The 15,162-nt window shown below is 50.1% G+C and overlaps 1 protein-coding gene across 3 annotated transcripts in view; it reads left to right on the forward strand.

Moving 5' to 3' along the window:
* Positions 1–15,162, forward strand: part of IGSF3 (immunoglobulin superfamily member 3) — a 72,460-nt gene that overhangs the window by 52,514 nt on the left and 4,784 nt on the right. For all 3 annotated transcript variants that reach the window (XM_015879543.2, XM_015879561.2, XM_015879553.3), the window contains 2 exons: positions 11,511–11,921; positions 13,652–14,059. In XM_015879543.2, the coding sequence (XP_015735029.2) occupies positions 11,511–11,921; positions 13,652–14,059 (819 nt within the window). The remainder of the gene's footprint in view (positions 1–11,510; positions 11,922–13,651; positions 14,060–15,162) is intronic.

Genomic DNA, 15,162 nt, shown 5'->3' on the forward strand with positions numbered 1-15,162 from the left:
GGGACCCTGAACAGAGTTGAGTGTCTAAGAATGCTGTCATAGTCCAGGCCTGTAGCCCCAAAGTCCCCTTAATCTGGCATAACTTCTGTCCCAGTCTCCTTTCCTTTGCCACTAGCCCTAAGCCCCTGCCTTGACCCATATACCAGTGAGTTTGGGAAGAGCTATCTCCGCTACAGATCTGTTAGGGGATATGCAATGAAGAAGGCTTCTCTGGAGGCCTTTTGGCAAATTGAGCTAGTGTGTCTTTCCAGACTGCAAGTTAATGCTGGGATTCTGGTTTTCTCTTAAAAACCTCTGCTCCCTATTTGTCAAAGTGACCTTTCTGTTTGACAGGTTCCAGGTGCAGAAGTGGCAATCGATAGATGTCTGCCTTTGAAGTGTGTTGTGGTGAGAAAGGTAAAACAGTGGCTCGACTGCTTCATTAATCTCTCTGCTTTGTGAAGTCCCGAATTCTCAAGGGATTAGATGCTGGAGCCCCTCTTGGTGTGCTGGTTTGCTGTTTCAGCACTTCGGCCATCTCTTTTTGGCAGTGTTGCAGTGGAAAGTGTTTGCAGCTGCAGGAGTGGCAGCTCCTGTTCTGAATTGGTGCATGTTAACATGGCTGCAACAGAACTTCACCTGCTGCTGTATCAGGTGAAGCTCCAGTGTTTCTCTTTCATGGCTGATTTCCATGGTGTCAGGCTAAGGGACATGCTGCCACAGGCAGCTTCTGTGTGTTTTCAATGGAGAGAGAGCATGTTGCACTGCTGTAGAGTGAGTACCGGGTTGTAACTTCTTCGGGCTGATTCTGGGAAAGATTTTGGGCCAGAGAGGTGATCAGCTAGGTTGCTTGCGGCTGTTTCATGTCCTTCCAAGGCAGTGCTCTCCTTCCAGCTTGTAAGCTGCCTGTTGTTTCTGTCTTGGTGAGCTCATGTTGCAGCAAAGGGGGAGGAACAATATAAGTCAGCTCAGTTTGTGCCAGCTGCTTCCCCAAAGCCAAAGCTGGCAGGAGATGAGGCAGAGGAACGTGGGCTGAGCTTGGAGCAAGCCCCACGTGCATGGGTGAAGATCTCTTTCCACCTGCAGCCTTTTGAGGGGCTTCTATTTTCCTGTTCTGCAGACCCTGGGTCTTTCAGCCCCTGAAGTTGGGGTGTTCTCTGAGGGTTCCTCACCTCTCTGTCCTTGGAGGGGGCCAGACATGGGAGCACACCCTGGTGCTGTGGTGTTAGAGGAAGATGCTATGCAAGTGGTTTCTTTTGAATCCAGGTGCAAGTGTTTTCATTTATCAGTTCCTCATGCATTGCTGGGAGAACACATGCCCCGTGATGCTTTATGAAGCCCAGGAGGGATGCAGGAGGTGTATGGGGGACAAGGAGGATCTCAGGGCTGACAGGCTTGCTTAGTTTGTGGCTCCTTCACAGATCTTGGTTCTCCCTGCCAAGTTTAGAGAGGTGGAGCAGCTACTTGCAAGCAGTGTGCATCTGTGCAGTCTGTGGGACCCAGACAAGGGCAGCAGTCCCTGGCAGCACAGTAGGTGGTGGGGGCTGTGCTGTGATCTGGGCAGGCTAGGATGTCTGGGTATGATTCTTTTGGCAAGAAGGCTCAAGCAGATTTGTGCTGCTGTATTAAATTGCTATTGTCCTTGTGCGCATTCCCTGACTTATCTTTCCCCGGCAGCGAGCGTGGGGGGATTTGGCAGAGCTCTGGGGGTCTGATCACAGCTCCTTCTCAGGAGCTGACTCTGGGGAGGTAGGCTGGCTTCACTGCAGGGATCGCTCTGTCCCCATCCCCGTGTACAGCTCGACACAGCCCTTCTTGGCCCCACGCTGCAAGCTGCACGCAGTTAGCCTCTGATAAATGCATGGCCACCTTGTGCCCGCAAGTTGATGTCTTTTTCTCATCTTCTGCCCTTCCCGTTCCTCCCTCCTGGCGTCATCCCTCCGCCGGCCCTTTCATGACTAATCCTGAGGCTGGCACACAGGGAGAAGCTGCAGTCACCTCTATAAATCTGTCCTCTTGCTACTGGGTTTTTTGACTGTAATGAACGTGGGAGGAGGGATGGGGAGGGGTGAAGAGAGATGAGAACTGGGGTGCTGTGCTCCTTGCTGCTTTTTCACAACCTGGGCTACGACAGATTGATTGACCTGGGAGCCATCGAGCAAACAAGATGTCAGGCTCTTCATTAGAGCATTAATTAGCTTTCAGGATCCCTCCAGAGGCTGCTCCATAAAGTTTGGTTTACGAGAAGCCGTCTGGTTGAAACTTAACACAGAGGGTGAGGGAGAAGGCTCCTCTGTTGGCCTTGGAGTGGTGGGGAACAGTTGTGCCTTCAGTTTCTTTGGGATCGGGATGAGACAGGGCTTTGTTGCCCCAGCTGTGCTGTGCCTGGAGGGTTGCAGAGCTGTCCCTCTAGAGGTGACTCCTGGCAGCAGCCTCACTGAATTTGTGTCACTGGAGAAACCTGAGGAGAGAGAAGAGGACCCTTACCTTGTGGTCCAGGCAGATCAGCATCCTGCTGATGTTTCCCTCTAAGACATGGTCAGCAGCCAAGCAGGTGGTGACTGTACAGACTGGGGATGTTGGAAGGACAAAAAGATCTGGAAAAATAAACTGCCTTATGGGCATTCTTAACACTGGGAGAGGACTGGTTTTTCAAACAGTTGCCAAGACACTTGCAGAGGTCTGTGGACTTTCTCTAACAAATGAAAATTGGGTACTACTACCTTTCTTCCTTCTGATTTCTTAATAATATCTATGTGCGAGGAGTGCTCCTGTGTTTGGATGTGGAAAGAGGCCTTTTCTACATTGATGGCCAGTGGTGTACTGACCTCTCCCAGACCCTTCAGTGGAGGCGCAGATGAGTGTGGACCACGAGATGCGTGCTTTAAAACCCAATGCTTTTGGCTGCTGGCAGAATCCAACAATGAAGTTCAACAACGAAAGTTAATGAGGTGGAAACTTCCCTGCACAAGTGGAGTCTGGAAAGTTATCTCAAGTTTGCTGCTTGCTTGATCTCAGAGTGGTTTTGCTCTGTAGAATAGAACTGCTTCCCTGCTTTAAAGCCTTCTGCTCCATCTGGCAAATAGCTGTGCTCTTGCTTGAGTGATGGAGGAGTTCAAGAGGCACTCAGCAGGGACAGGAGGCTGCTCGTCAGCAGCCGTGACTGTGGTGCAGAGCAGCCTCCTGCCCCCCATGTGCTCAGAGCTTCACTCCTTCCTTCTTGCTGCCCACAGGTGAGACCTTCTGTCCTCATTCAGCACTGCTGCTCCTCCCTGCCAGCTTTCAGCACGCTGAGAAAGCAGGAGGAGGGGGCTCAGTGGTGCATGATTCAGGGCTGTGCTGTTGTACAAACCTGCATTTACAGCCCAGCTGGAGCCTTTTTTCTCCTCCAGTTGGCACAGGTGGGTTTGCTTTCTCCACCTCTTTTCCCTTGGGTTTATACTCATGGCAGCCTCTTAGCCTTGAACATTTGCCTTGAGTTGGGTGTCCTGGGGCAGCTGGACTTGCTGCTGCCTCTTTGGCACAGTTATTTATCCCAGACTGACACCCTGGTGTGCTTTTTCTCCACACCTGCTCCCAGCACCCTCATCTCTCTGTATTGTCATTGTCATAGACCCATGAGGGCCCAATCTTCTCGCTGCTATTGTGGTGGGTAGCTTATCCTCTGATATCATAGAATCATAGAATTGTTTGAGTTGGAAGGGACCTTTAAAGGTCATCTAGCATAATTCTGCTGTGATGAACAGCTAGATCAGGTGCTTGGAGCCCTGTCCAGCCTCCTATTGAATGTCTACAGGGCATTGCTAGTAAATACAGATTTAAGGTGGTGTTTTTGCACATGGACACATCTGCATGAGGAAGCTCAAAAAAAAGACTGCCATATCCACATGTGCCCACTTGTGAGCAGGGGGAAGGAGTTTGTGCCAGATGTACTGCGACATTCCCAGTCCTGTGGCAGGGATGCTGACGTTGGCCTTGTGGGATCAGAGCTGGATTTCACCTGCCCTTGCCTTTGATTTCTCATCGCTGATGTGGGAATGTACTTGGATTCTCTGCAGGTTTGCCTGTGAACTGTTGCTGTAAGCCTGATGATCACATTGCTGACTGCAAGGGCTTCCCTGCAAAACACACCCAAGGGCATGGCCTGAGAAGCTGGATTTTAAATGTGTGAAGCATCTCAGATGAATTTGACAAAGTTAAGGAGCCGGAATGCATCCTTGTATTTAGCAGGATCCTAACTGTGCTCAGCCTGCTTCATGTGTGCCCACTGATCTTGCTGCAGGTTGCCTTGCCTTTCAGCCCTCAAACGAAACCGATGACATCAGGATATGTGGGCTGTGTGAAGAATATACTACTCTTCAAATTAGTGCTCTTCCCAGTTACTTTTTGCACTTCAAATTTTTCACTTTTATTTCAGAGCATTCCGTGTTGCTCTCTCACTGATACCTCATGAGTGATCTTCAACTGCCTCTTGGAGTGTGATTTTACAGAAGCAGAACATCAGCCTGTTTGCAGACTGCACTCATGAAACTTCTTTGATGTTGTCTTGAATGTCTTCTTGCCACCCTCCTCAGCTTCTCATTGATTTCCTTTTTGATCTCCTTGGACTGTAATATTCTGCAGTGAGCAGTTGCTCATCACTTCCTTGCTCTTAAGCTTTGAGCATTCCTCGTGTCCTTGAAGCCCTCAAAAGCAGCCATCGGGGTGGTCCTGGGACTGCCAGCCCTTTGGGCAGAGATAGCACTGGTTTCGCTCTTCTTTCTCCAGTCCATGGAGCCTAAGGCCATCTGCTGGACTCCATTATATGAGTAGCCCAGTCCCAATTACTGTGAATCCTCTGCTCTCAACCTCCATGAGTCTTGGTTCAGCTGATGCGCTGGGGTGTCTTGTGCTGTAAGTGATGGCTTCTCAGCAACTTTGCTCTTCAGCACGACAGTGCTAAAAAGCCTGCGTAGTCAGGTGGTTCAGCAATGCCCATGTAAAGGAAATAACTTCAGTAAAACAAAGCTAGCCATTTTTTCCAGTGGTGATTTTACCTGTGAAGCTGATGGTCAGATGTCAGCAGAACATATAGGGGGCAATAGAAGCAGTGATTTTCAAGAACTTTAGTTCTTAAGGGACTGATTATTTTTGGTTTTCTGCCTGTCTTGACCACGGTCGAAGACCTACATACTGGGTTCATTGAAGCTACAGTCTGCTTACGTCAAAATGGGAGACTATGGAAATGCTAAATCTGTGTCTTAGAGTCTTTTATGTTAACGCGTATACATAACAGTTGTCTCCTAGGGCCATTGTATTTTCTTAAATAGGAATTTGGGATGCTGTCAAAGAAAATTCCTAGTTTTCCCTGTCCTGTATAATAGGGAAGCACAGAGTCCAGAGAATGATGGATCTGTAGTCTATCCTGCTGTAATACTTCCTGTGTCCTTAAGAAGTTTAAGATGACAATGTGTTGAGAAACGTCAGATGGCTCATTTCTTTCAGTTGTTCTTCCACACAGTAGATGGATTCATCAATTAGATTATGGAGGCAGCAGTATCATGAACTCATGAATCATGAGTTTAGGTTTCACAAGGCAAGTGGAGCTGATCTGGCACTTGATTGCTCAGAGGGAAATGATCCTTAGCCCTGGCACTTAAGCTGGCCGCATGGTCTTGTACCATTCCTTATGCCAGTGTTGATCCCACTGCAGTAAATTAACCTGGTGAAAAGAAATAATTAACAATGAGTGGAGTGAGTGAGCTCTTGTATGGCTTTGGTTGTGTCTTCCCCAGTATCTGTACACTGGTAGCTGGGGCTAGCAGAGCTAGTGCAGGTAGTACAAAAAGCCTCACAGTCCTTTGTGACATCCATCTGGGGGGCTTGCTCTCTGGGTGGCAAGAAAATAGCATTTCATGTCATTCTTGGCATCTCATCTCACTGTGCATAGCAGCCAGCTGTTCACTGGGAGCCTCTGAAACAGCACAAGTCAAACACAGTGAGCAGGAAGAAGACGAATTGCAGTCACAGTTAAGGGGAGTAGCTCTGTGCAGGGGTGCACCTAGAACTTTTCAGGTGTCTTTCTTACACTCGGTGAGGAATTGTGGCCATTAATGACCAGACTCCAGATTGACATGAGAGTTTGTGCGTGGTGCTGCCATGTGTGTTGTAACTTGCCCTTTGGCTGTGTTTAATTACTTTTTTTCCCCTCTAATTGACGTAGTCCTCTTTTGTTCGACTTCTTTCTGATGAAGGGTTGATTAAATATCTGTGTGTTACTTTTTTTTCTTTCCCTTGCTTTATCCTTGACGGCTGTAGCTTGGTACTGAATTTATCTTCTGGTGATCCTATCTCCATACTTTAATTTACAAGTGATCAGTGAGCCGTACGTTGTTCTCTGACAGCAGGCACAACTCATGCTGGGAGCCGTTTATTCCCTCCCCTCCCCTCTCCTGCACAACTTACACATTTATTTCAGGGTCTGACAGGAAGGTTTCTAATTTTAGAGCTGTGGGGCATTTTGATTTGGGTTATATTTGTGTTTGTTTTTATTCCTCCAAGGTAAATTGTCCCCGAGTCCTTGCTGTCCTGCAGGGAGACATGGTTTCTCAGGGAGGCTATGAGGCCTGTCCCCAGGCTTAGCTGCAAGTCCTGGACCTCAGAGCCACTGGCTTTCCAGTTTCCTCCATCCCTGCAGGGACACACACAGCATTCTCCAGCTATGCCTGAAGACGTGCAGCTCCTGGAGAGAGATTTTTTAGGTCACAAATGCAGGCTTCACCAAGGCCTGGCCCACCTGAGAAGGGGCAGCGGCTCCTCCAGAAAGGGTTAACATTTCCTCTCCTTTCCGTGGAGCTGCTCTCACCGTAATTCAATCATGTCAGCCTGTTTGCAGGCAATAATTCATTGTTATAGGAACACTACAGTAAAGTGACAAGTTAATAACGGCAGTAATAATGGCAGGCAAAGTCTAATGCTATTTCCCATTCTCCTACTCCTGTTGCACCAGCAGAGGCCCATGTTGGCTAATGTAATTTGCAGACTCACTAATCCAGTTTCAGTAGGGATTGTGTTCTATTAAAAGGGAATAACAGCAGTTGGTAGCTGTGCTACCATGTTCCTGGCCCCTCTGGGAGACTGTGCTGGCTCTGGAAGTCTTTGTTTTTGCAGTGATTTCTGTGCAACACTTAAGCCTATCGAGTAAGCTTCTCATAGGACCCATTCCTCTTTCTCCTTAATGTGAACACCTTTCCTCTGGCTCCTCTCTTCTGTGAAAGGGCCACTTGTTGCAGCTCCTGCATCTTTCCCTTTGTGCATTAACTTGCTTACAGCTAGCCTGGTGAGCACAAGGCACCCATCCCTTGTCATTTGGTCATTGTGCTGACGTGTGCTTGCTTGCTCTCGTTGGCACTGTTCCCCACGGTCATCAGTGTGTGCCCTTGCGACACACGAGGAGGTGGAGGAAGCTCTTCATCTGTGTTTTATGGAAGAGGTGGCAGAGGTGCCAAGTGTTAAAGCATGTCTCAGCCTGTGTCAGAGCGGTCGTCTGCATACCAGGTCTCTTGGAGCCAGGCAAGTAGGATTTAGGGCACAGGGTGTTCTCAGGGAAATGATGAAGCACTTCTGGGTGCATGGCCGTTGTTAGTTATGCCAAAGTGTGACTGATGCCCCTCAGGTCCTATGCGTGAGCATCATCTTGGGGCTCCTGGAAATAGGTCTCTCCTGGCTGACCTGTTAGACACCATCCCTGTTGTCAAATCTGTGTGAGCTCAGGTTGGCTTGTCCCCATTTCTTCTCTCCCTATAGCCCTCACCTCCAAGCAGTGAGATCCCAGTGGACACTTTTAGAAGTAGGGCAGTCCCCAGGAAAACTGTGCAGTACTTTACCAGTTGTCTCCAGAAAAGCACATCATCTGGAGGAACGCTCCCCAGAGGGTCACAGTCTCCAAAGTGGGACACAGCAGGGCTTGCTGCCTTCCTGTGCCCACAACAGGCTCCCTGGGTGCCTCCATGCCCACTCATTCTACCCAATGGCAGCTGCCTGGGAGCATGCAGAGCTCAGTTGCCCCTCAGCTGGCAGCCCCCTTTTTCTTTGCAATAGGGGCATGCTGGATTTTGCATGGTATTTTCTGTGATGGAGGAGGGTACCTTCAGCTACAGTTAGATACTGTTATTGCCATAGTGGGCCAGACCTGGACCCCAGTGCACAGGTGCAAGCTTCCAGGACCTCATAGAATCACTGAATATTCCAAGTTGGAAGGGACCCACAAGGCCCATCAAGTCCAGTGCATGACTCGGTGCAGGAACACCCAAAATTAAAGCCTTATATCTGAGAGTGATGTCTAAATGCTCCTTGAACTCTGGCAGCTTGGGGCTGTGACCACAGCCGTGGGGAACCTGTTCCAGGGCCCATCCCTCAGACTGGGAATTAATGTAAAGGGCTTTTAGTGCTGGAGGACACTGCATGAGGTGATGTGACGGGGTACCCACATTGGTTCAGGACAGCATTTCTCTGTGTCATTGGGCAGCTGATATCTGCAGTCTTGGTGCTGATTTGAGGGCCCCAGCACTGTTGAAGAATACAATCAGTTTTGTGTAGCTGATTTATGAAAATTATGAGAATTGTAACCGTGACTCGTTGCCAGTGTAAATTGAGAGCCTCAACAGCATATGCCAGGCCAATTACAACATGTCAAAGTATGATATCCTCTTTAATGGCACCCTCTAGGGAGCTGGGAGATGTTGTGGCAACAGGATTATGGCTTGTCGATAATATGCAGAGTAGTTTCACCTAGATGTGTGCACCTGTTTCGCTCCCTAAGCAGATGTTCGGGAGGCTGCTAAGAGAACATCAGCCTCCTGACAGCACAGCAGCAGCCACCCGTAACCCTGCCAGCTGACATGGCTGCACCCACCACCTGGGTGCTCTGGGCATAGAATCACAGAATAGTTTTGGTTGGAAGGGACCTTGGAGATCATTCTGTGCCCAGCCCCCTGCTATAGGCAGATATACCTCCCACTAGACCAGGTTGCTCAAAGCCCCATCCAGCCTGGCCTTTAATAGCTCCTGAGAGGGGCCACCTACAACCTCACTGGGTGCTCAGTGGAGCATGCTGTGCCCGTGGGCAGCCTGTATGCTCAGCAGACAGAGGCTGAGCTCTTTCCTGGCCCTCTGCCCAGGCACATCCCCAGGCCAGGAAAGGGAGTTTCCCATTGTCAGAGGGCAAGGTTTGGCTGGCTGGATGCCTGGCATGTCAAGTCTTCTTGCAGTCACATTCAGCAACTACAGCTATTTCCATGTCATGCGGTAACTTAAACATGACCTGGCAAGTCGCACGGGGCATGATGAGATCCGCTTTGCATTGAAGCAGCCTTAACTAGCAGGATGTCAGAGCTGTGGCTCCCTGCGGGGCCTGCTGTCCCAGTGGGAGCACTGCAGAAGTCATCATCCCATCGCTGAAGGCCTGGGCCCTGGGGTAGCTCCAATTCCCAACGCACATCTTGGTGCTGAGCAACCCCGCCACACGCAGCATGTGTATATGCTGCATTTTAATAGATATAGGGCTACTGACTTAACATACACAGTTGCTATAGTAACAGAGGTTTCCTTAGTAACGGTTGCAGAAAATAATCCAGCACCAATTAAAAATAAACTGTTTGGAAAGGGGGCTGGGGGAGAAAGGAAGCTGCCAAGCATCACCTTCCACGTTATTGGCTCCTCTCTCGGGGACTCAGAAGATTGATTAATGCCTGAAATAACCTTCCTTAACCAGCAGTGAGCCCAGAAGGTGGGATGTGCAGGCAGCTGAGGCTGCTGTCCTGGGCTGAAACAAAGGGGATGGATGGATGGTGTGTGTTGGGCGGTAGGGGTGCCACAGAAATACAGATATATGATGCTAAATCTCTCCATTAAGTTGAAGTCTTTAATGGGGAAAAGCAAGGGGCTGCTTTCCTTCCTTCCCTCCCTCTGCTGTCTGCGTGTCATGCTTATAACACAGTCATCCAGGCTTTATTAGCATATTTATTAACGCTGTGGGCAAGGCAGGCTCCAGGGCAATGCCTTACCAGGATGCCTATCTCTGATACTGTATTGGAGCACAAAGTGTCACTGTAGCTGGAGTTTCTCCTTTCTGTTTGATGTTGTTTGTGCGTACCCTGTGTCCCCCTGGACAGCATCACTCATCACTTGTGCCGACAGGCATCTGAGACCCTGGGGTCCAGGGGAAGCTGGTAGGAAGGCGGAACTCAAAGTGAGAGAGGAGGCAGCGTGTCTTCCTTGCAAACATGGGATGCGTGGGCCGGGTTTCCAGGGCACAGATCTGCACAGCTCCCCTGGCAGATTTCAGCCTTCTGTGCCTGTAGTGCTGTGCTTCCGCCGTGCCTTTGGTGCCCAGTGGGTTTCATTAAGAGATTTGCAGATTGTGCACAGGGACTCTTCACTTGGCAGCCCCCTGTTTGAGGGGCGCAGCCATGCGAGGCGGTGGTGGAGCTGGGAGAGGTCAGGATGGGCTGGCTGGAACAGCACAGCGCTATGGGCCTTCTGCATCTCAGCTATCATAAGCCATTATAGGGTGTTATTGGGACACCCTTCATCAGTTATGCCTAAACGTCAGCACTCAGGCGAAGGTGGTGGCAGAAGCTGCATGTCTTTTCTGCCCTTTAGCTGGTGAGCTTTCCTCCAGGGCATACCCAGTGCAAGTGTCACATGAGGGCGCCTTGTATCCTCTGCAAGCAACAGCGCCTTTGGTCCATGTTCACTGCAACCACTTGAACACATGCTGGGGAAGGCTCTATCTGCTCCTACAGGGAGGGGGAAATTGGAAACCAGCTTCTCTCTCTCCCCTACATGGACAAGACCTAACATCGTCCTTGATGCTGTGACCACTCAGCTAGCAGGATAGGAACTGCCATCGCACTTGGGAAGCAAGAGCAGTGGCGTGTCTGCAGCTTCTGTCAGGTTACACAATGCATGGTAGACTTGGGGCTGACACTCCTGACCACTTCCCTGGCTGTAGCCTGTTTGTGGGTTACGTGTCTGGGTGTTACTTGTCCCGACAGTGTGACAGCAATAGAGGCTTGTTTAATTCAGTCTTCCCGGAAATGGTTTTCTGTGAAACTGGTCAACAGCTCATTGGTATAAGCTGCAAATTGTGTGATTTCATTGTCAAAAAGCTCACCCTTGTGTCTAGAGATCTGTTGCCACGTCAGGGAAGTTGAATCTGGGTGTAGCCTTCTTGCTGTGTTTGGTGCCTTAGACCACAGTGAAGTTGGAAGGGAGGATTTTAGAGGAGAAACTGTGAAAAAAGCAAGTCTTTTGTTGAAAAGACCTGGTGAGAGGATGCAGGAGTAAAAGGAAAGCAAATAAGAGGGCTTTGGTGAGAGAACACCTAAGAGCTCTTCTTCTGAAAGTCCAGTGCAAGTGGGACCCAGGCAGTCACTGGGTGCAGCCACATGTGCAGCTAGGGGAGAGCTCTCGGGTCACCCAAACAGGTGAGTTTCTCTTCCATGTTCATGCCCCACCTTTTCTCACCCTCCTCTGTCTCCTCCTGGCAGTGACCAAGCTGCAGGTCAGCAAGTCGAAACGGAGCATCACCCTGGTGGAGAATCGCCCCATTCCACTCAACTGCTCAGTGAAATCCCAGACCAGCCCCGACTCGCACTTTGCCGTGCTGTGGTATGTGCACAAGCCCTCCGACGCTGATGGCAAGCTCATCCTGAAGACCACGCACAGCTCAGCCTTCGAGTATGGCACCTACGCTGAGGAGGAGGGGCTGCGGGGCAGGCTGCAGTTTGAGCGCTCAGCATCAGGAGGGCTCTTCAGCCTGACGGTCCAGCGGGCTGAGGTCCGCGACAGCGGCAGCTACTACTGCCACGTGGAGGAGTGGCTGCTCAGTCCCAACCACGCCTGGTACAAGCTGGCAGAGGAGGTGTCAGGACGGACAGAGGTCACCGTCAAGCAGCCAGGTACTGCACAGTGTGCTGGTGGGGTCCCTTCTGGTCAATGGGGCACCTACTCTCATGCACATCTTGTGCTGAGCAACTGGGGTCCTGCACTCTTCTTGCCTCTCAGCTTTGTCACCCACTGTTTGCATCCTCGTGCTTGTGCATCCCTGCACAAATGGATATTCTCCCAGCAGTGTAACCCTTCTCCATTTAGGTTGGGTTGATATACATTCCAGTGTTCTACGTGAAGGATGTCAGCCTCCCTCTATCAGAGCAGCCACTGTAACCACCCTGGTTTCTTTATCCTCAAGAGCATCATGTAGCAAGAGTGTCAGCTAGCGACCTGATGAGAGAAAACTGCTGTGTGCCTGCCTAGGAAAGCATTGTCGTGTTTTGCTGCACACAGTCTCTATCTTGGCAGGCGGGGAGAGTCTTATCTCTTTTCCCTCTGCACTGTATGCATGAGATGTGAGTAATGAGCTTAATGAGGTGGGGGAGCTGGCTGCCGGGAGGTGAGAAATCTGCTCTGGTGGTGGTTTCTGTGGTAAAGGATATCCCTGGTAAAGGCTGGCCAGCATAAGCTGGGGACGGAGCCCTGATTTCATGCAAAGAGGGGAGGCAGAGGGGCAAAGACCATCTCTGAGAGCAGTTTGCACCCCATGCATGCTGAGGCAGAGCGTCATTACTTCACAAAGAAGCCTGCCGTGCTCCTGCTTGCCCCAGATGCCTATTTCTGAAGAATAAAATCCTTCAGTCATGGAGGAAACAGCTGGATAGTGGGACCAAGATTTCTAAGTGAATTTTCTCCTGTCTGGATTTGGCTAGCTCAGTGTAGGCTGTCTGAAAGGGTGTGGGAATTATACTGGGTATGGTCCACAGCCAGTGCCCAAAGTGTTTGTTCTCTTGGTTGTGCAGGGGGCACAGCATGCCAGAGCACACTGTTCACTGCTGGTCCCAGCTGCTTGTTTCCCTCTGCAAGTTCCTGAGATGGCTGTGGGGCCGTCAGGAAGGGGAAAGTTGTGATCTGTCCCCTCCTATGCATCACCCACCTCTCACTGTGCAGTGCCCATTGCTTACCGGAGCAGCTGTACCAGGGAAGTCCAAGCTGTGCCCCTTCATTGAGGTTGTGAAGGAATTTGGAGTGTACCACACGTCATTTCGCATAAAAGAGCTGATTGCAATCACTCCAGCTGTATCAATGAAGCTATGGAGCAAAAACCAGGGGCATTCCCAATGCAGCAAAACACTGTGTGACTTTGCCCTTGTGCCACTTCTCGTTTTGCAGTGGTGTTTCCCTATAATCAGCTGTCCCTCCTCTGCTTTTTTTTCCCTTTTCCCACAGCAGGAGAGCTTACTGGTTGGGGTGTGACCAGCCTCATGCCTTCCACAACAGGAAAATGTGAAAAGATTGGGGCGTGACCTCCCTCCATGAGGTTTAATGCACTAGGGACCCCCCAAGTACTAGTAGGTGATGTGGGGTTTCCCACTTTTCTGTGCTGAATGGTCAGAAGGCCCTGAAAAATGCCAGTCCCAGTTTCTTTTCCTTCTCTCTTTTTTCCCTTCTTTTCCTCTTTTTCTTCATCACACCGCAGGACTGTAGCCCTGAGGGAAGGGCATGTGGGGAAACAAAGGACCCTTGCAACTTGCATTTGAGGGAAATGGTTAGCGGGCATGGTGGTGATGAATTGACAGCTGGACTAAATGATCATAACCTTAATGACCCTTCGTTTTCTTATGGTCCTTTCTTGCAGATAACCGCCTGCACGTGAACCAAACCCACAAGAACATCACGGTGCTGGAGAACCAGTGGGTGACGTTGGAGTGCCAGGTCAGCAGCCGGACCAGCCCCTCCTCACAGCTCCAGGTGGAATGGTACGTCTGGAGGCCAGGCCACCCAGAGAAAGAAGCTGTGGCCCGGCTGAGCCGTCAGAGCACTCTGCGCTATGGGGACCTGGCAACACAAGGGAATCTGCGGGGCCGGCTCCATCTGGAGAGCCCATCACCAGGCCTCTACCTCCTCTCCATCCAGAACGCCACTGTGCGGGATAGTGGGGCCTATGACTGCCGTGTGGAGGAGTGGCTGCTTGACCCCAGCGACCGCTGGTATAAGCGGGCAGAGGACCTCTCCGGACTCACCACCCTCATTGTGAAGCAGCCAGGTGAGAAGGGTCTCGTGTCACTAGGGGAAAAGTGCTGAAGAAGTTCAAGGCTGGGAGAAAATTCCAGTTCTAATCAGTTCTAATAATAGATAACAAGAGGCAAGGACAATTTGCCTTGGGAAATATGGATTCTGTAGCTTTGAGGCAAGTAACTCCAGATTAAATGCCTGTCTGAAAGTGTAGGTCCAACAAAAGTTATAATCCTGACTCGCTGGGTACCTTCCAGCTTTAAAAAAACAACATGCTCTGCTGGTATCTTTTGGTGCTTTATGCCTGCACATTTCAGCATGCTGTCAGCCATGTAGCTCTGCCACAGAGCTAGCAAAATGGTCTGGTTTGGGGAACGTTTTAGCTGTAATTCCTTGCAGAGAGGATTTATGCTGCAGAGCAGGAGTTGTCTCGGGGGACAGCCCAGCTTTTTTTCACAAAGACCTTGCTCTCAAAACTTCTGTATGTGAGATGGCTTCAGCAGAGGGTCCCCAGAGCACCCAGGCAGTCGCTGTATCTTGTGTGCCTGAACAGTGTGAGTGCAGCTCCTCATTCAGGCTGAATGTTGCCAGCGACTTAGTGGACGAGGGACTGAATATGAGGGGAAATCCTTTAGGCTCTTTCTGAACTGTGGGAAGATGTAGAGTGGGAAGAAAAGGATGAGTTGGGGGTGCACTAATTCAAGATACGTAGATATGTATCAAGTGTTTTGTTGTTGTTTGTTTTGCCTTTGTGGCAGGCGGTACCTAAAAATGACTGAATTTAAAAATAGATAGCTTGTGACTCACGTCTCATTAGTGAGGATCTCCATACTCATTTTCCAGTACCATAGTTGTGAGCAAAGAGAAAAAAAAGCCTCTCAGCATCTTGTGAATGCGGTTCTCTTTCTGTTTAACTTGCTGAGATGGGGGAGGCTGTGTTTGTTTTGACAAGCCATTTCCTTCCCTTCCTCCTTTTTACCTCAGAAGTCCCTGAAATCTCAAGGCTTACCTCATTCCTGTAGGAATATCCTGAGGAAGATGGGAGCTGAAAATGCTTTTGTTGCCTGCAGCCTTAACAGCTCTGGCCTTAATGAAAACTTTCTGCAGGGAAGACATGTAAGATGGGTGCCATGG

This window comes from Coturnix japonica, chromosome 1 (assembly GCF_054131305.1).
Source record: "Coturnix japonica strain WE chromosome 1, WE-NBRP24, whole genome shotgun sequence".
Classification (NCBI taxonomy): Eukaryota; Metazoa; Chordata; class Aves; order Galliformes; family Phasianidae; genus Coturnix; species Coturnix japonica.